This window comes from Oryzias latipes, chromosome 3 (genome assembly GCF_002234675.1).
Source record: "Oryzias latipes chromosome 3, ASM223467v1".
NCBI lineage: Eukaryota > Metazoa > Chordata > Actinopteri > Beloniformes > Adrianichthyidae > Oryzias > Oryzias latipes.
This window is the reverse complement of record NC_019861.2, coordinates 35,926,073-35,951,535: the sequence shown is the minus strand read 5'-3', so window position 1 is coordinate 35,951,535 and position 25,463 is coordinate 35,926,073. Positions and strand designations below refer to the sequence as shown.

General features: G+C 47.4%; 2 protein-coding genes across 9 annotated transcripts in view; one reads left to right on the top strand and one right to left on the bottom strand.

Annotated features, from left to right (window-relative positions):
• Positions 1–13,557, top strand: part of znf536 (zinc finger protein 536) — a 174,878-nt gene extending 161,321 nt beyond the window's left edge. For all 8 annotated transcript variants that reach the window (XM_023953729.1, XM_023953732.1, XM_023953733.1 and 5 more), the window contains one exon: positions 11,959–13,557. In XM_023953729.1, the coding sequence (XP_023809497.1) occupies positions 11,959–12,080 (122 nt within the window). In that variant the 3' untranslated portion in view covers positions 12,081–13,557. The remainder of the gene's footprint in view (positions 1–11,958) is intronic.
• An 8,585-nt stretch (positions 13,558–22,142) lies between these two features.
• Positions 22,143–23,701, bottom strand: LOC111946757. Its single transcript, XM_023950916.1, has 2 exons — positions 23,502–23,701; positions 22,143–23,398 (listed from the first exon to the last, which is right to left on the bottom strand). The coding sequence occupies exon 2, from the start codon at positions 23,085–23,087 to the stop codon at positions 22,176–22,178; it is 912 nt and encodes a 303-aa protein (XP_023806684.1). The 5' UTR covers positions 23,088–23,398; positions 23,502–23,701; the 3' UTR covers positions 22,143–22,175.
• Between the last annotated feature and the right edge of the window lie 1,762 nt (positions 23,702–25,463).

Below are 25,463 nucleotides of genomic sequence, written 5' to 3'. Positions count from 1 at the left end.
CACTACTGTAACTTACCGTGGGTTACGTCTTAGCGTGATGTTTGCGTGTCACAGATTTACCTTGGTTTTTTTGTGTAAAGTTTGCGTCTCGCGCCGTCAGGTCGACGATCACTTTCTGACTTGGACGGTAGTCAAGTCCAGGAGTCTCACAAGCCGTGGTACAAAAGCCATGATGTGCGTGGCGCAGGAAGGAGGGGCCTTTCGGCTGGGGGGGGGGCGGCCCCCCCTCACGTGGCGACATGTCCGATCTCTCATTCTCCTGGGGGGCTTTCCCACAGTGTGCCCGAAAATGACGCTTAAGAAGGTAATGGTGTAAATGAAAGCCTCCCCCCCCCCCCCCCCCCCCCACATGGACGGTCCTATACGTCTCTATCAGGTTCTCTAAGACGAACAAAGAGCTCTCATTATTGCTCCCTGTCAGCGCCGCTCTGCGTCTCGCCACTGTACAATCTCTGTTTTCAGCAGCACCGCCAGCGGGGGGTAAATGGATGGGGGGGGGACACAGGTACAGAGAGAACTGAGTGTCTTTTTCCAGTGTTTGGCTGCAGAGACCCCCCCCCCCTTTGGTTGGAAATGTGCTGCTGAAGACGTGGTCCGTCAGCGTCTCTTTGGTCTCGTTTGAGGCGCCGTTCACACACACTCCTTAAGTCGGCGCGCATCTCCTTATTGGGGAATCTTTCAATAAATCAATGTGACTTTAAACACATTTCCCCGGCGACACGGCTGACCCGATAAGAAGTGAACTAATCTCTTTTGAGGCTGCCGGGAGAGCTTTGAAGCAAATCTACTGTTCATCTATCACCAAGGTTATTTGTCAATGGCTGCTAATCCCAGGTAAATTTCCCCGGTTTTATATCAGGGGTTCTCATGTCTGAAGTTTCTCGGCCTTGGGAAAATAAGAGAATGGGGGGTGGGGGGGGCAACAAAAGAAATGTTATGGACAGAGAAACAATGGTTGAGGCAGGAAAAGAGGTCCAGAGAAAGAACCGAGCAGGACGGAAGCGGCTGGTGTTTATGCCGCGCTTTGTTGGCGTTCTGTCCTGGTTCCAGGACCAGAGGATGTTTGGGTTTAGCCCGAAGACACCAGTCGCTGCAGATTAAACCTCGATTCAGACCCAAAAATCCCTCCTTTTTTTATTCTTATGATAAATATATCTACGAGATGGTTGAAGCACGGGACCTCCTGTGGGTGAGACGTGAGACGGTCCTCCGGGTTCTGCAAGAACTCAAGTTTTAAAGCAGAAAAGCCAGAAAACTTCGAAAACACCCCAGATGGAAACCCCGCCCCTCAGAGTGCTGCCATGGCAACCACACTTTATTTATTTTTACGTTTATGAAGCGGATTATTCCGTCCCCGACAGTTTTGCTTTGTCAGGGGTATACGAAGGACGTTTTGAAACTATTATGGGATGGCCGCAGGACCAGTAGCCATTTTGTGGCAAAGTGGGAATTTTGGCAAATTTCAAATTTTCTGAAAAGGAAACTGGCCACCAGCCTGAGTCTACAACCACAAGTTCCATTGACCTTTGACCTCGGAAAGATCCTGAGTTATATAAAAAAATAGAGATGACCTTTACTGCCTCTTCCTAGGGATTTCAGTCTGTTGGCTGCTAACTCTTCGAGCATCATCAGGAGGCTACTTGGGTAAAAATTGTGCCTTTAGAAGTTGTAGATTGTTCGCAAAAGTGGCGTTCCCCTGTTGCATTCACGTTTTACTGGAATATAGCGAAAATTGAATAGATGAATCCTTGGGTCAAGCTGAACAAAATGATGTAACATACGATATGAACATGTTTGGAATTTGGGCACGGTTAGTAAAAAACCTTCGTTGCCAAGGAAATCCAAATATTTAGTTTTGTCGATTCTTCAAAAAAGTACGCAGAACTGCTCCTGACCCCCAGACGATCAAAAAATAAAATGGTTGCTATGGAGATAAAGCCAACAAAAAAGCTGCCACCCATAAATTTGTCACATTTAGTTCTGACCCGGAAGGCAGGGGCAGAGGGGGGGGAGTGAGGGGCGTGTAAGGGCGGGTCAAAGGGGGTGGTGGGGGAGGGTTGGGATGCAAAGCTGCTCGCGCCTTAATTTTTGGTATTTTATTTTACCTATTTTCACACCGTCACAAAAATACAAAGACAGTTCAAACATGACAAGAAACGAAAATAAATGTATTGTAGACATGACCTCTGACCTTTAATACTGGTACAATCGTATGTCCAAGCATGACATCACATGTTTTTTATATTTGAATCTCTTGCTAGCATGGAGGTCAAACCCACACGCTAATCTTGTCTTCTTCTGCATAACCAAGTTTTGACAAACCTTTGCTGTTTTTTTTTTTAATGGACGTGGACGCGGCCAAAGTAACTTTTAAATAAAACTACAACATATATGACGATGTAAACCTGCACACGACTCCAAGTCTATGAAGATTATTGTTGGGGGGGGGGCTTCAAATCAGATTCTAAAATCATTCGGAACTGAAACCTCGCTGAACTTTTGCTCGTCTGCCGGTTTTTGCCGTTCTAGTTGGAACAAATGGGTCCCTCACATGGTTTCCTGCACCCTTGCCCCCCCTCCCCAGGACCCTGTAAACCTTTGAAACCCCCCTGCGTGTGCTCAATAACCACTGAAGTGTCCGTATTGAGGAGGACGTAGCGTTTATTCCGTGGTCTTTTTCCAAAACCATCGCACATTTCATTAAGTCTTGGCCTCGTGCCGATCATTCTTTTGACCCATAAACGGTCAGGAGTTGATCGGACACATTTTTGCTCCACGTGGAAACAAAACTTTCCTTTGAGTTGCTTTTTTGTTTTCATCCTCTGCCTCCTTTATTTCTTTTTTCCATCCCCCGAGGCCCCCCACCCTCACCCCCAGCTCCAACCCCATTTTATGTGCGTTGAAGATCATGGAAAATCTCTTACCGTATCTGTCATCTGTCACGCTCCCCGATGAACAGGTTTGATCTCCTCCTCTGGTGTTTATGGCCGTTGTCAAGCAGAAAAGAGTCGTAGCCGTGAGTGCTTACACCAGCGTGTAAATAGTTTGACGTGTGGCTCCGTAACAAAGCTGTGGGAGTCAATAACAAACCAAACAACTGCACAGAATTGCATTGCGAAATCTTGATTTGGGATGGCTCTGGTGTCGCTCCTTTGTTCCTCCACGCCTCGCCGGCGAGCAGGGAGCGGCGGGTGGACGGGGCACGCCGTGGTCGTCCCTCCAGGGTCAAACGCTCGTGGAAGGTGGAGCTTTTCAGACTCGGAGGATCAGAAACCCGAAAAATCTGTGTCACTTATCGTCTTATCGGAAATGTTTTGGCACAAACTTGGGTTTGAGGTTTTCATATTTTCCAAACAAACTTATTTCAATCCAACAAAAGTTCTACTCTTCTTTGAAGATTTTTTTTAACTTCCTGCATAATTGTCTGTTTAAATTCCTGAAACCGAATCTCAGTCAGGCCAGAACCCTCTTCGGATCTGTGTTCTGCTCTTAAACCTGAGCCCTCCTTCAGCCCCACATCATCACCCTACCACCTCCATGTTTAGCCCTTCCAGAGGAGTCCTCAGCAGTTCTGTGGATAATCCAGGTGTTTCTTTGTGTTCTTGTTGCTTTGCACCGTCTGGTCCATGTTGGTTCTGACTGTTGGACCATGAACTCTGACCTGAACCGAGTCCAGAGGAAGCCGGGCCTCACCTGCACTGGAGTTCTGGTTTTGGTCAGGTGTGGATGATGGATGAACTCAGACATGTCAGGTTGTCCTTTGAAGGCGGTTCTGGAGCGGTTCGGTCCAGCAGCTGTCACTTCTGAATTGGAACTTTATCTTTGATAACAGAGTTGTAAAGGCCTTTTCTCCTACAAATTTATAAGAAAGGATTCTAAATTGTTTTTTTTGTGTGTGTGAACTGACGAAGAAAAAACGGCTTTTTAGAATCCAGTGACCTTTTTTTGAGATCTGGAAATCAGGTCAACCTGGTTTGATGGCAGAATGAGACTGAGTTTGATGTTTTTATCAGCAGATCGTCTGTTTCCTGTTTGTTCTGAGTGACTCAAAACAGGCAGAGTTTCGTCAGAAACGTCTCATAGGCAGAGTTTTGTTGGTCTGCTGCCTCATTTGTGGCACTTTCTAACCCCACAAGTCACTTTTTAGTCTGGATGAAGGAGGCAAAACAGAAGCAGAATCTGTCCAGGAGAGGAGCTGCGAGGAGACAGAAAATGGGGGAGAGTGATTCAGGGGGAGGGGGGGTGTTTATGGTGGTGGTGGTGGTGGTAGGGGGGCGATCTTGGAAAGGTTTCGTATATCATAATTATCCCGTTAAGTAACGGAGCGGCCTCCCCGGGGGAATTTGTCTTAAATGGAAGATTTGCAAGGAGAACGGGTCAGAGAGGGAGAGGAGAGGAGCGGCTTCCAGTCGGCAGGAAATCCTGTTTACATTTACATAATCATATCAACACTCACTCCTTCTTCTTCATCGTCTCTTTCTTATGCCTTTTCAAGAGGGGGGGGGCTGCTCGCCTGTTTGCTGTCGTGGCTTCCTCGTTTTTTTTTGTTTTTTTCTCATTTTCTTAAAAGTGCTGCCAGCGTTGGCGAGAATGCCTCTTCATTTTTAATCTGCTGCCAGCACCTCCAACCCCTCCTCAACTCCGTCTTTCTCCCTCATTATGTCCTCTTTAGGCGGGATTTCTCAGACCCCCCCCCCCCCCAATCCCCTTGTTTGGCTCGTTCAAATGAAGCGTCGTCAATAAGGTATGGCTGCCCCGTGTGAAGCTTAATTGAGATTTCGCTGGGAGCAGCCGGCAGATGTTTGTCGCAGCGACTGTGGAATCATCAGAGAGCCGAGGAGAAGCTCGCTGAAGGACCAGCCAGGTGTTCGGGTTCCTCTCCCCGCTCGTCGGGCGGCGGCGGACGGACGGACGGACGGACGCGTTTGCGTGGAGATTCTGAGGCGGCGCTGCAGCAGGAGAGAGAAGCATATGGGCGATTTGCAATGCTAAGCTGCTCTCCGTCTTCATGAAGGGGAATCGGAGGAGAAACTCACGGCCTTCCTCCCTAAAACAAACTTCAACTCTTCCTCCTGACTCGCAAACACGTTTTTCCCTCAAGCTCCTGAGCTTCAGTGAAGCAAACGTCACTGCAGGCCGTGGAACCTTCAGGCACCTTTGACCTTTTCAGGTTTGTGTGGTTCCTCGCCGACCAGAGTAGAGCTTTGCTGGGGTCGGATAAAGAAGATTTCTCAGTCCAGATCACGTCTACAGGAAGGAAATGAGTTTATGAAGAGTTGAAGGTCAGAAATGTGTGAAAACCTGAAGATCTCCCCTTAACTTTGCTCTAATATGCTGTTGAAGTCTGTTCCATCCTGAGAACAGACCTGAGTAACATAGAGTTTGTTGTTTGGTGACCGCCCCCCCACCACACAACCACAGAAGGGGGGGGTCATGTTCCTCTGGAAAGATCTCCTCCAGCATGAAGGCTCCGAGATGTTGGGTTTAGCTCTGAAGAAAGACCCACTTTGATGAAAATGTAGTTTTTTTTTTAATGTCTTCTTGTGGCATTTTTCTGATTTATATGAAGATAATGAGGATTGAAATTACATTTCTGAGGATTTCTTTATTCAAATTGCCGTCAATCAACAGAAGAAAAAAGGCCGACTGACAAAAAGGATTCATCCTTTCAAAAAAGTCCCAAACAAATCTGATAAATGATGTTTTTTTAGGTCCGTATTTCCGTCTCTGAGGTGTCTCTTTTTCCAGTCGTGGTTCTCCTTTTTTCTCTTTGGGTTTGTCTTCTGATGCAGCCAATCAGCTGCTCTCAAAGCCTTGGGTAAAGTTCACAGAGCCCCCCCTTCATCCGTCTGCTGACTGTCCTGTTCTACAAACCCTCAACCGGATGGAACCTCCAGCAGAACCGGCCTCAGAACCAGAAACCGACCTCCAGGCCGCTGCTGTAGAGCTGGAATCAGAGAGTGTCTTCTCCCTAAACACTGATGCTGAGCCTCTTTACTGCCTCTTCCTTCCCCCCTGGCGGCTGGGAACCAGCTGGGACGGCTGGTAGGGGATCAGAACTGAACCCGATACGGGCCTGCGGGACTCTTTCTGCCCGTCTTTCCTCGTGTGGCATTCATCTCCCTCTGAGGGTCTTTGACTTCCTTTCATCTGGTGGTCATCTTTCATCAGGCCGGGATTCTTGCTCTTCTGGACGTTTGAAACCTGTGAATGATCCCTTTGTGTCGCCGCCAGGTTTGGATTTCTGCAGAATGATCTGCACCTTTCTGCGCCGCGGCACTCCCCGCTGCCCCAAAGCTGGAGTTTGCCCCAAATACTGTTGTCCCATTTGCTGCCGCGCTCTGATCCTAGACGCACGCACGCCTCCGCTCAGATCTTCAGACCTCCTCGCCGCCGCTCGTCACGCCACGCCCATCCTGCAGCTGCAGAATCCTCTGGTGCACGCCGACCACGATGTGCTGCGGGTCGGTCGGTCGGTCGGTCGCATCTGCGCAGGCGGCTGCAGGAGCATCTGCGCAGGCGGCTGCTGCTCTCAGGCAGGTTCAGGCCTTCCGTTCCATCCAAATGCCTTCGACCTGAACGGAAAGTTCCCGCCCGAACAAAACTGCAGCTTTAATGGTCTCATGATGGGATTAATGGAATGTTGCAAATGAACACATTTTGATCCCCAAATCTCATAAAGCGGAAAAACGTTTGTACTCTCGAGGGGGGGTGGGGGTGGGGGGGTTCCCAGACTTCCTTGTGTTTCTTCTGCTGTGAGGCTTGTAGAGGTTTTCCGTTCCTGCAGAGAGTTTGGGTCAGACCCGCATGCAGGACCGTGCAGCAGCGTCCTCCGGGGGTCCACACCCGTTTCACCGAATGCCTTGATTTTTCAGTTTTATCGGAAATTCTTAAAAGTTCTATTTCAGTTCTATTTGAAAACATTTGGCCCCGCCTCTCATTCACCTTTGACTTCTGGATTGAAGCCCTTCTAAAAGCAAACCAGTAAATCTGCTAATCACTAGGAATTTATGACAAAATCATTTCATTTGTCTGGAAAAAACAAAACAACGTCCTTATTTGTTTGAACAAATGACCTAATATTAGTTTACCACATTGACTTCTGGGAAATGTAGTCTGTGATTGAGTTTTCTGCTCCCTGGAAAATAAAGTACATTTGAATCCTTTGACCCCCCAGGACAGCTTTGAAAGTGGATCATTTCATCCAAATTCAACTGAAGGAAATACTAGCCATGTCTTTGTGCCCCCCCCCCCCCCCCACACACACACACACACACACACATTGATGGTTCTCCTCCCGCTTTTTTGTCTCTTTAATGCCAAACCTTAAACCTTTCGGATTTCTTGCTTCTTCAGGTTTTAATTCTGTTGTTTTAGGAGATTTACCTTGATGAGGCTAACGGAAGAAAATCTAAACGCGGCCTTTAGCCCCTCACCCCCCTCCATGCGTCAGTTTTCCTCTGAAACCCCAGGAAGCATAGAAAGTTTCTCGTTTCCTAGCGCGCGGCGGACGGGTTAACCCGAACGCCGTCCTCTCTCGTTTGAGGAGCGGAAACGGTTTCTATGCATTCCAGCGGCGTTACTGAAGCAAAGGACGTATTATGTCCCCCCCCCCCCCCCCCCACCACCACCACCAGTGAAAGGGCAGAAGTGGTCGGAGTTTTTTATCTGCTGAACGAATCAATCAGGATTATGTCAGCTAAAAGGAATCGGACGGCAGCTGCCCCCGCCTGCATGTGAGTTCTTTGGGGGTCGAACCAGCGGGAAAAAAAGAAAAGACCCCCCCCACACACACACACACGCATACATTGACCATCTTTAGGACGGAGGCACTAATTAGGATTCGATCAAACATTCAACGCCATTTCCTTCCATTAATGCAGATATGGGGGGGGGGGGTGTTAAAGTGCCTGTCATAGCGGGGGCTTGTTGTCGAGGGAAACTGAGAGCAGAAACAAGAAGAGAAAAGGGGGGGTGACAATGTGATCCAAATATCCTTTTCTGCTCAGAATTCTTTTCTTTAACCCCCCCCCCCCCTCCTTTAAAATCACCCTTTTTTTTTTAAACTCTGCCCCCTCCGACCCGCTCCGAGGTAGAACCGATCGCGGAGGAAGAGGAGGCTGTTTCTGTTCATCAGATGAGAGGGAAATGTCAGACGCAACGTGAGAGATGACCCCCCCCCCCCATCATCTAATGACCCCGCAGCATCCCGGCTTCATTTTCCCCCCTCATCAAAAACATCTCAGAGAAAACATTTCCTCCTGTCTCCAGCAGTCATTTCCCCCCGCATTGTATTTATGTATTGGAAGAAGAAGAAGAAGGAAAAAAAAAGGTAATAGATCAAGCACATTCCATTATTCTCTTATAAGATCATTAGCAAATATAATTAGATATGAAAGAAAGTAATTTGGAGAGAAGAGCAGAGAAAAGCGCTATCAGGCACACAAGACAGATTGGAGCATCAGAGTGTTTGGGCTTAAATTGCTCAGTGGAGGTATTATCAAGCCGGCAATCTTTTAGCCTCAGAAATAGTTTTGGAGACAGACAGCGAAGGATAGAAGGAGGAGGAGGAGGAGGAGGACGCCACTCATCTCCTCCTCTTCCTCCTTTTTCCCCTCCATCAGCACCAGAACTCCCTCTTCCTCCCTGGAGTTTCCAACACCAAACTCTTCTTCTTCTCTGGTTTTTCTGTGCCAATCACGGCGAACGGTAACTGGAAATGTTCTGGAGTCGTTGATGCAACCTAAAAATATACGTTTATAGGTGGGGAGGGGGTCCGTGCACCCCCCCCCCCCCCATCACCTCACGCACACATGCAGCCGCTGTTATGCCTGCTGCTCCTATTTACATATTTATAGACGCTGGGCCGTACAATGAGGCCAGGCGGCGCCAAGAACAACAGTTCTGCTTGTGCCGGGCCCGGATGCCTGGGGGGGGGGGCAGCTCTTCAGACAGCTTACTGTGTTGTGGAAAGGTCTGTGCACCCCCCCCCCCCCCCACATACACAGACACACATCTTTATTTTATTTTCCAAAATTAACCGAATTACAACGAGAGAAAAAAAGTATCTCATAATGAGAACTGCAGTTCCCATGACCGAAACCGGTCCAAGAACCCGAGGAGAACCATCCAGGAGGTTCTGAAGGAAGCAGACCGCACTGGACTCAGTCCAGGTCAGAGGTCATGATCCAAGAGACTTCAGGACAGACATCTACAGGATCCACAGAACAAAGGTTCTGATGCGACAGAAGAGGACGAACTTTCTGGAAGGAGTCGATAACAGCCTGGCATGGTGGTGGCAGTGTGATGGTGTGGGACAGCGTCGCGATAATCGTTGAAATCCTCATTTCTGTTCCCGAAAATCCTAAAAGAACAATGTCCCCCGCTAATAGGCGGAGCTTGACGTCAGAACGGGTCAACATGAAGGTTCTGGTCTGGTGGAAATCGTCCATGTTCGTTTCTTTTGGCGGTTAAAACGTTTGATCTCTTCACGTCTTCTGCGACTTAAAATCTTGGTTTCCATAAATATTCCTGATGAACATGAAAGATCTGCATCAGACCGAGAGTCCCGCACGGTCACCTCAACGCTTTGTAGGTTTTTTTTATTCGTCTTCTTCAAACTAAGCTTTATTCTGGCTTTTATTCTGAAAGGCTTTTGCTTCCTTGTTTACTCTATTCTCCAACAACTTTAGGTTTTTCTGGAGTGAATATCATGACGGACCTTCTTGACCTTTCAGCCGTTAAACGTCCTTCAGCTCATTTAGCGTTTGTTTTTTTTCTTCCATTTTCAACATTTGCTTTGGAGTTGAAGCTTCAGCTGCAAACCGTCACAATCGTCTTCACAGGAGATGAACATTTGATGGTTCCTCTTCTTCACTTCCTGTTTTTTTTTCCTGCTGAGATCCCAGCAGGACTCGCTTTTCAATCAGCGCAGCTGTTTCTCCTGGATTCATTATTCTCTTCGTTCAGGTTCAGGATTTTTTTTCTGTTTTTCACACGATTCAGCTTTCTTTCCTTCCCATGTTGCCTACGTTTTGACCCACCGAGGGTCACGTGACCTCATGGTGACCTCATGGTGACCTCATGGATGCTGGAAGGCCTTCAGCCGGTTCTCCAAACATCAATCAGAACGTTCTGCCTGTTTAAACCTGGCAGCTGAAAGTCTGTGTGTGACGGCGGTCGCTCCTGCACATGCTCAGTCTGCTGCATGCTTTCATCCATCCTGTTGAGCACCCCCCCCCCCCCCCCCCATGTGTGTTTATTTCACCACTAGGGGGCAGACTTCAGCTCCCAATATAAAGAAAAATTACTTTACATTTAAAACAAAGTGAGATATCAGTGAATCATTCCTGTTCTGCCCTCCTATGTGACCCCCCTCCCAAAAAAACCAAAAAACCTCTTTGAGGGAGGGGGGGGGGTCACAGTGATAAGTCTGCATTCATGTGATAAATGAACGGCAGGCGGGTTTTCTGCGTGTGAGGGCATCTGCCGTCTGCCCGGATGGGAAATTAAAAACTGCGAAGGGAACTTCTGCTAAACCTGCAAAGTCGGCCAGGACCCCCCCCCCCCCCCCCCCCGTGCTGAAGGGGACCCCCCCCCCCCCCCCATCCCAGCGGCAGTTGTTGAGGGAGAAGGAATACCACGCTTAAATAATAAGATTCCAGGTGGCTCGGTTAATGAAGAGTGAAAATCAAATATGGGGCTTAATCTGGAGCTCGTTACAGGAAGTTTCTTTACAGGGAAGTCATGGGCGGATGGTGGCCTCCGGGGGGGGGGAACAAAAAAACCCTCAGAGCCGGGCAGGTGAACCTCACGTTGTTGGAGTGGATTTCACAGTGAAGTTAAATAGACCCCCGCCCGCCCCTCTGAATGAGAGCTGCACATTTGTGAGCTCAGTCTGCCCTCTGGTGGTCGGAGGCGGAGCTGCGTGTGTGCACCGTTTGGGGTGGGCGGGGGGTCAATTCACGTCTGATCAGGTTATTCTCTCTTTATGTCTCCCCCCCCCACCCTGGAGAAGGCGCGTCTGGAATAAGGGCGTGTTTTAATTTGGTTTTGTCAGATTCATGAAGCCACTTCAGAAGAACACGACAGGCAAACGTCCTCGCTGGGCTTTTATTGGAGAATCATTTTCCTAGAAGTTGCTGAGGGAATGTTATTATTATTTAGTGGGACCTAATCACACTTTTGCATGTCTCACTGTCTCTCTGAGAATCAACCCCCCCACCCGCACCACACACACAAACACACACACAGAGTTAAAGGTGGCAGGAAGGAGGAGGAGGAGCTTGGCGGACCCTAAAAGACTTGAGGAGCCGATTTCAGCTCCTCTGATCTGCACAATCCAGAAAAAACGGAACTTAGCTTTTGAAGGACTCACAGTTTTTCCAACATTCACTTACAGCGGATTCAGAGTTTACAGTTTTCATTTTGTCTCGGGGTCTGCATTCAACTCTGGGAAGACCCCTCATCATCTTTATGAAAGATCTGAGAGGTTTGACCAGCAGATCAGAGCTGGAACTTTAAAACTATGAAACACGGAAGCTTTGAAGATTGAGAGCTTCAAAACTTTAAAGCTTTAAAACGTTAAAGTTTTAGAGCTTCAAAGTTTCAAAACATAAAAATTAAAAGATATAAAGATGCAAAGCATCAGAATCTTAAAGCTTCAAAGCTTTAGTGCATCAAAAATTCAGAGCCTAAATCTTGTCAAAACTTTAGATCTTTAAAGCTTCAGAGCTTAATAACTCAAGAGTTTAATGCTTCATCGATTCAGACCTTTAAGTTCTGAAACTTTGAAGCTCTAAAATTTTAATTTAAAAGCTTCAAAACGTCAATGCTTCCAAGTTTAGAGCTTTAAAGTTTCAAAGTTAGTTTTGCTTCAAAGCTTCAGTGTGTTTCCTCGTAGACCCTAACTTTGTGCTAACCTGCTGCTTCTTCTTCTTCTTCTCTTGTTGGCTGTAGCTCATCTATGGGGGGGAGAAGAGGACCAGCCCCCGACCTGTGAGCCCACTTTGAGCCTGGAGTCCAACCACCTTCACAACCACAACCTGGGCGACCCCCAGGGGCTGGACGGGGCGGAGTGAGGAGGCCGGTGAAGGAAGCGGCTGCGAGGATGAGGAGGGCGGAGTTTAAAAATGAAGGAAACACTATAAGAGAAGATTTTTATTTAAGACAGAGGGCGGCATGCTGACGGATCATGGACCTAACCTTTAAAGCTTCCTGGGACTGGGAGTGCAGGCGCCCCTCCTCGCGCCTCCGGGGGGAGGGGGATGTTTTTTTTTTCTGCCTTCCGACGAAGGAGCTCCTCACATTCCTGTTTCTCTGCCCCCGTCGAATGAAGAGGATTCTCGTCCCAGCACTTCCACGTCCTCGCATCCTTCCTGTTAGAATGTATTCTGCTGAGACTGTCCAAGCACATTCCTGTCTGCGAAACCCCGCGGCGAGGACACGGGACGCCCGCCGGGTCAGCGGCCCACCGCGGCCTGCAGCCCCGAACCTCCTCCAGCCTGAAAGGCGGAGCTTCCCACCCCGGACCCGAGCGTTTGTACAAATACTGCCACCATCTTTGTTGCACAGTGTTCCTGACTACTGAAACGGTTTGATGTATTTACTTTAAGAAGAGATTAAAAAAGCAGCAGAAAACTGGAAAAAAGACATATTGTGTATAGCCTTAGACACATCTGTTCTTGCTTCTACAAATCTATGTATCTGTGCTAGAGCGTAGGGTGTAGACCTTTATTTTTTCATTTTGTTTCCTTTAAATGTACTGTACATTCTTGCCTTGTTCATTTCCTGACCCCGCCCCCAAACCCAAAAAGGAGAAGAAGAAAAAAAAAAGAAGAGATGGAAAAAAAAGATGACAATCGTTGGCATTTCCAGAATCCATGGAGGGACTTTGTTTCGTTTGTTTCGGTTCTCACCAGTATTTTGCACTGTGATAGTATTATAAATCCAACTATTCAGAACAAACTAGCTAACTAACTAAAGCGAAGGCGTGTGTCTGTGTGTCCCTTTGTGAAACCTTCATTTCTCGTGAACCCAGAGGAAATAAAAAAAAAAAAAAGCAAAGCGTCTAAAGCGGCGTGTACAGTCCCAGTATAATCCTTCTGTTTTTATTAGTTTGGTCAGCCTCTATACTGTCTGTGGCTTGGACGACTCCGCCCCCTCAGATGTCTTTTTGTATGCTAACCCCTCCCACCGTCGCAGTGTAGGCCTGCGGTTTGCGGCAACTTCTTTGATTTTAACTCGTGATTGCATCGAACGAAGCGACTAAAACATCAGAGTGAAGGAATCTTCTCAGAGCAGGTGGATGTTTTCCCCGCGGAAGGACCTTTGACCTCAGCTCCCCGGGGGGGTGAAGGTTGGCGTGGGGGGAGTCTCTAAGGCGCTCTCCTTCTCTGAACCAGCTAAACCGATCATTCCACTTCACGTATGATGTAAAAAAAATCCTGTCTTGTGAGCTGAACACTCTATGTTTCGCTGTATCCTCATGGCAGATGCTTCGTTTTGTAACTACTGAACTGTACTTATAATAAAAATAAAATGTATTCAAACTAACAACTCCAGGTGTTCTGCTGCTTTACTGTCTTAACCCTTGTTCTATCCTAGGCACTTTAACATTGGGAGTGGGGTCATCTAGACCCACTAGACAGTGCTCTGAACCTTTTTTCTTCAATGATTTGTGATCTTCACTGGTGTCCATTGATTACATGAAATCTTTCCACCTTTATCCACCTTTGTCATGGTAGGGGGAACACCTCAATGTAAGGGGGGGGGGTCATCTAAAATAGCACAAGGGGTAAATGGTGTTCCACAGGGTTCTGTCGTTGGCAACCTTCACTTCTCGGTCTGGACCACATTTTTGATCCATCATTCTCCAGTTTTTCTATAAGGAGTCAGTTTAGCTCGTGCTGGTTTGCGGCACCTTCCGTCCGTGAAACCAGGGTTCAAATCCGGGCTGCTCCCTGTTCCCCTCTCTGCTTCTGTGCCGGTCCCAAGCCCAGATTAATTGAGAGGGTTGCATCAGGAAGGGCATCCAGCATAAAACATTGCCAAGTTAACCATGTGACTCATCCTCAAAGGAGAGGTTGTTTCGCTGTGGTGACCCCTGATGGGAAAACCCGAAAGAGAACGACAATTCTCCAGCTTTTCTATGCTGATGACTCAGGTCTTCCTGTCCTGATGAGGACATAGTTCTCATCATCTCTGCACCTTCAGGACTTCAAAGGTCAAAGTCCCGGTCTTTCCTCTTTGCCCTTTTAGATCCTCAGAAGTCCTTGTTCCGCATACCCCTTGTGCTGTCTTAGATGACCCCCCCCCCCCTTCCATTGACGTGTTCTCCCTACCATGACAAAGGTGGATAAAGGTGGAAAGATTTCATGTAATCCATGGACACCAGTGAAGATCACAAATCCTATTGTGAACAGAAGGGGGCGACAAACCATCACGCCAGAAAGTTTCATTACAACATGACTCCTCCTGTTTTTGCCATCGTTTAAAGCGAGTTTAAAGCAGCAAAAACACGACAGTAAAATTCGTTTTTTGTCATTTTCAGTGTCATAAATGAGCCTTCACTTCACTTTCATTGTTTCTAAATATAAAAGCATTTTTACTGACTTCACAATGACGTAAGAACAGTTTGTGGATCAGGAAATGCTGAGTGTCATTCCGCAGGAGTCCTCTAGGGGTCACACTTTCACACCTCCCAGGGAAGGAATGAGCAGACCACGAAGCATTCTGATGACTCCACACAGGTGCGTGAGCTGCAACGTGCAGGTAAACAGCCATGCCTGTGTAAACAGCCTGTGTGAGGCCGTCCAAAGCCTGGAGGACCCTGTGAGGCTGTCTCAGTCAGGGCCCGACTCGTTTGGATGAAAGTCTGCTGGATTTGAGCGCGTCTCTGTGCACGTTTGCATAGTTTGTGACACACACTCACACAGACACACTTACCTTCCCTTGTTCTCCATGCACGTGCACGGAGATGATGCTCTGCAGTTGTTTCTCTTTGGGCAGATGGTGACCTGCAGATGACCCCCCCCCCCCTCCGCTGGAAACGTGGAATCCATGCACAGCTGCAGTTTGACCACTAGAGGGCGGCAGATACCAGGCTGTGCTGCAAACCTGCTCAGACTGAACGCTTTCATTTAGAGGAAATAACTGTTTCATTTTTTACATTTTACTTTTATGTCAGTGAAGAGCTTTTAAATACCTGGCTATAAAAACATTTGATCAAAGAATCGGCTTCAAAACCAAAAAAACATATTTTTATAATAATCTAACTATTTATAAAAATCTTTTTTACATTTTTGATTCATTAATTTTTTTTTTAGTCAATGTAATTTTTCCCCCCAGTTTTTATTTTTAGTTCAAATAGAAAACATTTTTTTTAAATGATCACAATTGTTTAATAAAAAGGGATTTAAATTTGTTTTTCAGCTTTAAGTCATTAACAAAGAAGCAACTAAATGCATGTCTGTGGGTGTTTCTGTGCATGTGTGTTTGTGTATTTGTTGGTGTGTGTATGTTTAAGTGTGTGTTTATAATTGTTGAAATCTATTATATTTTCTAAAGCTGTAATAGAGAGGGTTGGTGCAGTTTTGTGTCTCTTTTTTTAATTAATTAATATTTTTCTCTTTTGCTTTTTGTTCTTTTTTTTAGCTCTTTTATTTTATTTGATAAAAAAAGAAGATTGTCCAAAAGTACCTTTTTTCGACTGGTATGCATCTATTTGTGCAAATCTGTGTGTGTGTGTTTTCTCACCTTTATTTATGTATTTCTGTTGTGATTTTGTGCATGTGTGTAGATGCACATATGTATAAGTGTGCTTATATGTGTGTGTTTTAATTTTTGTTTATCTGTGCACGTATGCATGTGTTTGTGCATGTAAATGTGCGTGTTGTGTGTATTTAAGCATGTGTTTTTTTCTGTGCTGGTGTAGTTTTGCATGTATTTGCATGATCGTGCATGTGTGTGATTGTTTGTGCATGTGTGTGTGTGTGTTTGTTTAGGTGTGTAAACCACCATATGTATATTTCCTAAACGTATGTGCTTTTACACAAGTGTTTGTGGGAGTGTGCATTCATGTTTTTGTTTGTTCATGCATGTATGCATGTGTGAGTGTACATGTATTTGTACATGTAAGTGTGTTTTTGTTTGTTCATGTAGTTTTGCGTGTGTATATTTGTGCATGTATGCATGAATCTGGATGTGTTTGTGTGTATATCTGGGTTTTTGTGGTTGTGTTTTTTTTGTATGTCTGTATATACGTGTGTTTGTGTGCACGTATCGGTGTGTGTGTTGCTGTGAGTGTCTGCGCACCCCCCCCCCCCCCCTTATGAATGGATGATCATGTGGTGTAAGGGAGATGGATGGCCTCCAGCTTCATCTTGTCTCCTCTAATTGTAAAATATTAGTTACATTAGACTCCGGCCGGTGATTAATGGAACTTATTTGAAGGTGGACTCTTTCTCTCTCCGTTTTCTTTTCTCTCTTTTCCTGAAAGAATTGAGCGATTTCACTGGAGGTGGTCAAACAGGCTTCCCTCTGCAGGAGGAAGAGGAGGTGACAGAGGAGGAGGAGGAGGTGGGGGTGCTGTGAGGAGGGGCCAACAGAGTCTCAGCAGAGCTTTATGGAGTTCTGCAGAATCAAAGTGCTTCTGACTTTGGAGGTTCATGTTCTGTGATATTTAAAGAGTCTGTTTAGTATTAGAAAAAACTTTATGCAAACACACAAAGATGCACAACAACAACCTTGTGCACAATCACACCTTCAATGTGTTTTCACAGAAAAAAACTAAAAGTATTTAAAATTATTTTTAGAAAAAATTGTTTGGATTTTTAAAAGCGTTGGAGCTCCTGTCCTGTTTGAATCGTTTCAGATATTTCTCACTTTATGATTTAATAGAGAGAAAAAAACACAAAAGGTAGAATTCAAATCAAATCAAACTTTATTTAAAACGCAGTTTTTTATTCATATGTAACAAAAAGTTTATTTCACAGTAAAAACATTTTATATTGTAAAAATAAAACAAAGACCTTAATAAATAAATAACTTAATTTATTTATTTTCTTCGGTTTGTCCCTTTCGGGGTCACAGGGCTGCTGGAGCCTATCCCCGCCACTTCTGGGCGAAGGCAGGGGACACCCTGGACAGGTCGCCAGTCTGTCGCAGGGCCAAAATAAATTAATAAAATATATTTTTTTTAATTTTACGACACACACACACTACCCCCTCCCCCCACGCACACACAACAGAATGAAACAAAAAATGATGTAAACATTGAAATGTTTGGTTTTTCAGTCTGGAGCGGTTTGGCTTCCATGTTTACCAGCAGAAGAAGGATTTCTGTTTATTATAGAGGAATAGTCACAGAGATGATGGATCACAGCCTGATCATAAAGGTAAACATCAAAGCAGCTGCAGCGCCATTTATGCGCCGCATCTCCTCATCTCAGTTAAAAGAAAATTCGGGATTTCACCGCCTGTTTGCCAGAGTTTTACTGAGCTTGTTGTCTGTTTACACCGACTGATCTGTGGCTGTTCTCTTCACTCTCAGAGGTCGAAGGGACTTCATGGTGATCCACGGCGCCGAACCACAGCTTGTCTTTGGTTCTGTCTGTATTCCTTTATCAGGCGGTCGCCATTTTTTTCAGGTAGTCCGAATCTAGTGCCCTGGAAATTTCAGTGTCCATGGATGAACACTTGATTGGTAGATATAGACCACAATGCATTGCGTTTGAACAATGAAAAAAATGTAACATTCGTTCTTTTTAGAACTGATGTGAAGTGAAAGTGAATTCATGGATAGTCCTGGTAAAAAGTTCAAATTTATTTTGGTTCTGGAAATCGGTGACGTCATATTTGTGATTAAAAAAAAATGCAGTGAGCGTGAGTCTGAATTACGTTCAATCCAGCACACTGGTTGGTCTGGGACTATATAGCATTTATGGAGTTAGGGAGTAGTGAGGGACTCTGGACACAACCTCACATCACCAAACCCCCCCCCCCCCCACACACACACACACACCATCACCACCATTCACTGATGAAGCTTTGCTGGTCGGAGGTCAAGTGAAGCTGCAAAAGAGAAAAATCCAAAACTCTGGCGCCCTTGAAGAAGACAACATAGAAAAATCTAATTCGGCAGATATGTTTTTGAACTTCCTTTTTTCTCCTCCTCCTGCACCGGTGAAGGCACCTGGAAACCAACCGAGATAAGAGATCGGCCTCAGGAGCTCTGGAGGGGGGGCCTCTTCCATTGGGGCATCCTGCCAGGTCCGGATCCGTCGCTGCAGCGCTGGGGTTTCTCCGCTCATCTGATTGGGCTTCAGCTTGTTCTGCTCCATTTCCAGATATACGCCTACATTTCCAGACGCTCACACAACAGTGCACCTTCACACTTCCTGTTTTTTTAGTTGTTGATTATTCATGCATGTTAAAACTACTTACCGTATTTTCCGGACTATAAGTCGCTGCGGAGTATAAGTCGCACCAGCCCAAAAATGCATTATAAAGTAGAAAAAAACACAGATAAGTCGCACTGGACTATAAGTCGCATTTTGACAGGAAATTTATTTGACAAAATCTGAGACCAACAACTAATAACTTGCACAACCTCATATGACACAATCATAGCAGACTGTTTATGTCAGAATTTCACAGTAATTCTTTATTACACTTATTTACTTATTCCTTTCATGAAGCATCATTGGCCAACTAATACTCTGTTTTCATCCTGTATTTGTAGAAACAGTTGTCATTTTTAATGCATTTCTGAATCTATGAAATCATTGGAAAATAGAATATTATGTTGTTAGCCTTCAAGATCTTACTGTAAAAAAAAGTTTGCTGATTCTCTGAGTCACTTAACATACTCTTAACACTTAACATACCTCATACATCAAATTGACCCAGGAACATCATCTCTGTTCCTCACAAATGAACATAACAGGAGGGTTAACAACGGATTTATTTCAATTGAGTTCTAATATAAGTCGCTGCGGAGTATAAGTCGCACCCCTTGCCAAACTATGAAAAAAGGGCGACTTATAGTCCGGAAAATACGGTAAGTGCTAGAACGGGCTTCATTTGTTACGATCCAGAGCTTATCGTAACTTTCCTGTTTGCCAACAGTTTCTTTTAGTGACATCAGTGAGTCGATCCAGTTGGGTTCAGCGTTGGAGGGGCCTACAAACCGGCAGGGTCACAGCTCATCAGATGTTGGGATGGAAAGTCTAACTGCAGAACCGCAAACAACCATTTGAGGAATCCAAACTAACTTTGACAGATGTTTCCAGAGTGAACTGTCCACCGTCTGGTCCACGCAGAGGCCCGGGCTGCAGTCGGGGCATGGAGCAGGGCCCATTTGTAAATCACATCTGCAAAACTATTGTTACCAATGATGCATCCACAGGACTCCACCTGTGGCGTTTTATTTTGAAAAATCAATCCGTTCAATCAGTCAGTCTCCTCCAAAGACTTCCTGTTCGTTTGTTTTTCATTTTTATTTCAGAAATTCACCATGAATACGGAAAAAGTCCATCCGTTATCACAGAAAACGTACCATAAGTCTGGAAGTGCTTGTTTGTATGGATGACAGTTAGAGGCGGCACGTCTCTGACTCTTTACCTGGAGGATGATCCAACTATTCTTTGAGGATCAGAACTTCACCAAAGTAGCTCAAAAGGTCAAGTGGCAGTGGGTTAGGCAGGTTGGCCAATGATCAAAGGGTCGGCGGTTCGATCCCCGCTCTCCACAGTCCACTGTTGTGTCTTTGGGCAGGACACTTCACCCTCCCTGCCTCCAGTGTTGCTGTATGAATGTGCATGAAGATGGTCAGAGGGACCGTAGGCGCAGACTGGCAGCCACGCCTCTGTCAGTCTGCCCCAGGGCAGCTGTGGTTACATCAGTAGCTACCGTCACCATGAATGAATGAATAATGGAAACACTGGAAGGAAATGCTTTGAGTGTTGGGAAAAGTGCAGACAAATCCAATATTACTTTTAAACTTCTTTATGACACCATTACTAACAGGTTCAGATGTTCAGAAGTTGCAACTTTTATGTTACTTCATCTAAAGCAGTTATTTACTTGACTTTTCAAAGCCACTTTAAACCTGTGACAGAAACTTGAGTTTTGACTCGGATGTGAAATTATGCTGTAGAGATAAGCATCAGAGTGAGATAGACCAAGGTGGAAAAAACTCAACTTGTTCTAAAACCACCTTACCAGCTCAGATGACCCTCAGATTTGTCATGGTAGGGAGAACACGTCAATGTGAGGATCGGGTCATCTGGACCCGATTGGATAGCACAAGGGTTAAGGGCTTGATTCACATAGATGAAATCATTCTTACTTGGGAACTTGGCAAAAAATTGGTGGACAGGATGACGGAAAGACATAAACGGCGAGACTGGTGAAGTCTCTGTCACAGGAGGAGACAGATGCTGTTAACCCTTTAGTGTCAGAATTGTCACTGGCAGACAGGAGATAACAGACGCTTTTAAAAACAACCAAACTCTCATTCTTTTTTTCTTTTTTCTTTTACTTGTCCTGTCCAACAGCTGGGCAGACAGATGAGAGCTGAGGGCCTCTTGTGTTGGACATATTTTACTTTAACAATGGGGGTTATTCATCTTCAGACAAACCAAAGGTATGTCTGAATAAACCCCTTTTGTAATTGAGGCCAAACTTTATTAATTTCAATCATGTCTGAAAATCTTTGGTGTTGGACCGGACGGAAAATGAAAGAAGGGAAGAAGAGGGAGGGATGTTAGAGAGGGGGGGGGGGGGTGATAGTGAGAGGGGGGGGTAAGACCATGAAGCAGCATAGAGCAGACAGGTTTACTGGTTGTTTATCATTACGGTAAGGTTCAAATGTAGTACAAAAAGGGCGGGGCCTGTCCACACACACTCAAATGTTATCAACACACCTGCTAGCTGCAAAAATGTCCACATGTCAACATGTACACAAAACAGATAGTGTTCACAAACGCATACTTATGCCTTTAAACCAACTAGTGTGAAATCTTTCATTCATTCAATCATGCAAACTATTAGTGCAAAAGTGAGCTAACACCTGTGCTCAGGTGAGTGTTTATGTTCTTCTAAAATGGATGGTGGAATGTGAAAAGAAGGAGGAGGAGCGCCCAGCCACCCCCACACCCAGAAGCAGCGGCAGCCGGAACCCCCCCAACGCCACACGGGAACAGGCAGGGAACAACCACCCCCCGGGCGACCAAGACCGCCACCCAGGCCAGGGCCAGCAGGACTGCCGCGAGGCCCCCAGAGCCAGAGAGCAGGGAGGCACGGAGGGAAAGAGAGCGCCACCCCAGCCCAACCAGGAAAGCAGCCCCCCCGCCGCGCCGGGAGAGCCCAACGCAGGGCCCCACCGGAGAAGGCTGCCACAGCCCCAGACGAGCACCCCACCACCACCCAGGAGTTCCGGGCATCCCCCCGCCCCAACCCCAGGTACGAGCCAGGACCCCCCAAGGGAGACCCGCTCCGCACTCCAGGCAGCCACCCACCCGGCCCACAGTTGGTCCAGGGGGGGGGAACCCCGGGGAAAAAAGGGTGGCCCACAAGGGGTGTTATAAATATGGCCCGACCAGGCTCAGCCACTCTCATTCTGTTTACGCAGTTAACCCTTGTGCTATTTTAGATGACCCCACCCTTCCATTGACGTGTTCTCCCTACCATGATAAAGGTGGAAAGATTTCATGTAATCCATGGACACCAGTGAAGATCACAAATTATTGAAGAAAAAAGGTTCAGAGCACTGTCTAGTGGGTCTAGATGACCCAACTCACAATGCTAAAGTGCCTAGGATAGCACAAGGGTTACATCTACTTTTTTCCCCAACTGTAAAACCTTTTTCCATAAGGAAAGTTTGTCAGGGTCGGGTGGTGGACACAAACGCAGGACGCCAGCGGATACGTATAACTCGAATTTAATCGACTATTCTCGTGAGAGTACAAACAAACGAAACGATCCTGTGACCATGACTGGGTTGACAAAGAATATATACAGTGACTAAAGTGGAAACAGGTGAAAACAATCAATGAGGTAAAGACAACGAGTGTAACTAGTGACCAGAACCGGAAGTGTCAAACTAAAACAGGAAGAATCAAAAACAATATCGGCCGCCCTGGCCCCTCCTGGTACCTAACAGTACCTCCTCCTCAAGGGGCGCCCCTGGGCGCACCACCAGGTTTGTGAGGGTACCGCCGGTGGAACTCCCGGAGCATGTCCTTGTCCAGAATACGGGACGACGGTTCCCAGGACCGTTCTTCAGGCCCACACCCCTTCCAGTCCACCAAGTATTGGAAGCCCCGTCCTCTCCGTCTGACGTCCATTATGTGCCGGAAGGTCCAAGCGGGCTGACCATCGATGATGCGAGGCGCCGGTGGTGGTGTGGGGGACGGATGCAGGGGACTCGTGATGTGTGGCTTAAGCTGAGACACGTGAAAAACTGGATGGATCCGCATGGTTTGTGGTAGGCGTAACTGGACCGCCACGGGGTTAATCACCCTCACCACCTGGAAAGGTCCGATGTACCTGGGGGAGAGCTTCCTCGACTCTGTCCGCAACTTGATATTAGCAGTGGAGAGGAGGACTGACTGACCTGGCGCGTAGGCGGGGGCTGGGCGGCGGTGCCGGTCAGCCAGCCTCTTGTTGGTTGCGGAAGAGCGAAGCAGTGCGGCACGCGCCTCCCTCCAGACTCTTCTGCAGCGGCGGTAAAGGTGTTGGATGGATGGTACCGCCACCTCTGTCTCCTGCTCCGGGAACAAAGGAGGTTGATAACCCAGGGAGCACTCAAAAGGAGACATACCAGTAGCAGACGAGGTCATGGAGTTGTGGGCATACTCCACCCAGGGAAGCATGGAGCTGGTGACGAGAGCAGATGCATCGGAGGGACGCCTCGAGGTCCTGATTGGTCCTCTCAGCCTGCCCGTTAGACTGAGGATGGAACCCTGAGGAGAGACTGGCAGTGGCACCGAAAGCTGCACAGAAGGACCTCCACACCTGGGAAATGAACTGTGGACCCCGGTCCGAGACCAGGTCCACCGGAATACCATGCAGCCGGAAAACATGATCAGTGATGAGTTTGGCAGTCTCCGCGGCCGAAGGCAGCTTCTGCAAGGCCACAAAGTGGGCTGCCTTCGAAAACCGGTCCACCACTGTCATGATGACCGTCCTGCCAGCTGAGGACGGCAGACCGGTGACGAAGTCCAGGGCAATGTGGGACCAAGGACGGCTCGGGACTGGTAAAGGGTGTAGGAGCCCAGCAGGAGGTTGGTTGGTGGTCTTATTCTGGGCACAGACTGTGCAGGCAGAAACAAACTCCCGGGTGTCCCTTGCTAGACTGGGCCACCAGAACCGTCGGCGTAGGAATGAGATGGTCCTGCGGATGCCGGGGTGGCAGGTCAGGCGCGTAGCATGGGCCCACTGGAGAACCTGGCTGCGACAGGTCCTGGGAACAAAAAGTCTATTAGGCGGCCCCCCACCTGGGTCTGGGTCCTGCGCCTGAGCAGCCTTGATGTCCCTCTCCAACCGCCAAGTGAGGGCACCTAGAACGCAGGATGCCGGTATGACTGTTCTTGGATGTTGATCCTTCACTATAAGTTCCTGCTGCCGAGAGAGGGCGTCAGGTTTTACATTCTTGGAGCCAGGACGGTAAGAAACAACAAAATCAAAACGGGTGAAAAATAACGACCACCTCGCTTGCCTGGGACTCAACCGTTTAGCGGTCCGGATGTACGAGAGGTTCTTATGGTCGGTCCAGACCACAAACGGCTGAGTCGCCCCCTCCAACCAGTGTCTCCACTCCTCAAGAGCCAACTTAATCGCTAGAAGCTCCTTGTCCCCCACATCATAGTTCACCTCGGCCGGGTTAAGCCGGCGGGAGAAAAAGGCGCACGGATGGAGCTTGTCATCCGTGCTCGACCGCTGTGATAACACAGCCCCTACCCCAATATCAGAAGCGTCAACCTCCACGATGAACTGGTTGGAGGGATCTGGTTGGATCAGGACAGGCGCGGTGGTGAACAGATGCTTCAGCTTGACAAAAGCAGCCTCAGCGGCCTCCGTCCACTGAAAAGCAGAGGAGGTGGATGTCAGGCTCGTGAGGGGTGCTGCGACAGAGCTAAAATTACGGATAAAGCGGTGTAAGAAGTTGGCAAACCCCAAAAACCGTTGTAACTGTTTACGGTTAACAGGGGTGGGCCATTCCACAACCGCCTTAACCTTGGCAGGATCGGTTCGTACCTCCCCACAAACCCCAAAAACGAAACACAAGGGGAGTGAAACTCACACTTCTCAGCCTTTACATACAGTTTGTTCTCGAGAAGCCGCTGGAGAACCAGACGAACATGCCGCCTATGCTCGCTGGAATCCTTAGAAAATATCAGGATATCATCCAGGTAGACAAAAACAAAGTGATGAACAAAATCCCGAAGCACATCATTAATGAATCCCTGAAACACTGCAGGGGCGTTAGACAGACCGAAAGGCATCACCAGATATTCATAGTGTCCGAGTGGGGTGTTGAATGCAGTCTTCCACTCGTCACCCTCCCTGATACGCACCAAATGGTAGGCGTTCCGCAGGTCCAACTTGGTGAACACCCTGGCCTCCTGCAGTGACTCAAAGGCGGAGTTCATCAGAGGAAGGGGATACCGGTTCTTCACAGTAATGGCGTTTAACCCCCGATAGTCGATGCAGGGTCGTAACGACCCTTCCTTCTTTCCAACAAAAAAGAACCCGGCCCCTACAGGCGATGAGGACGGCCTGATGAGTCCAGACCTGAGGGAATCAGCCACGTACCGCTCCATGGCCTCCCTCTCCGGTTTCGACAGGTTGTAGAGGTGGTTCTTGGGCAGCGTTGCGTCTGGCTGCAGTGTGATGGCACAGTCATAAGGCCTGTGAGGTGGAAGCGATAGAGCCCGATCCTTAGAAAAAACCTCCCCCAAGTCATGGTATTCGGAAGGCACCCCGGATAGGTCAGGTGAGGGCGGCTGCCCCACCAGGACAGCGGGATCGGCCTCCGGATGTCGAGCTGAGCGCAAACAGGTCTCATGACAATAATCACTCCAGCGAGTGATGCGACCAGAGGGCCAGTCGATAACGGGGTTATGAGCCAAGAGCCAGGGAAACCCCAAAACTATAGGATTGAGAGATGACTTAAATACGTAAAACCGGGTGAACTCGTGATGATTACCTGAAATTATGAGATGGACTGGTTCAGTAATTTGGTTGACGGTGGAAACAATCTTACCATTAAGAGAGCTAACTAATAACGGACGGGGAAGCGACTCGGTGGTAAAACCCGCCTGTTTGGCCAGCTCGGCATCGATGAGGTTCTGCTCAGCCCCAGAGTCCAATAAGGCCCGAACGGGAACCCCCCCAACCTTAAACATAACATGAGCCTCCAGTAAGCACGAGGCAGGACTAGAAATGGTGGGCGCTGG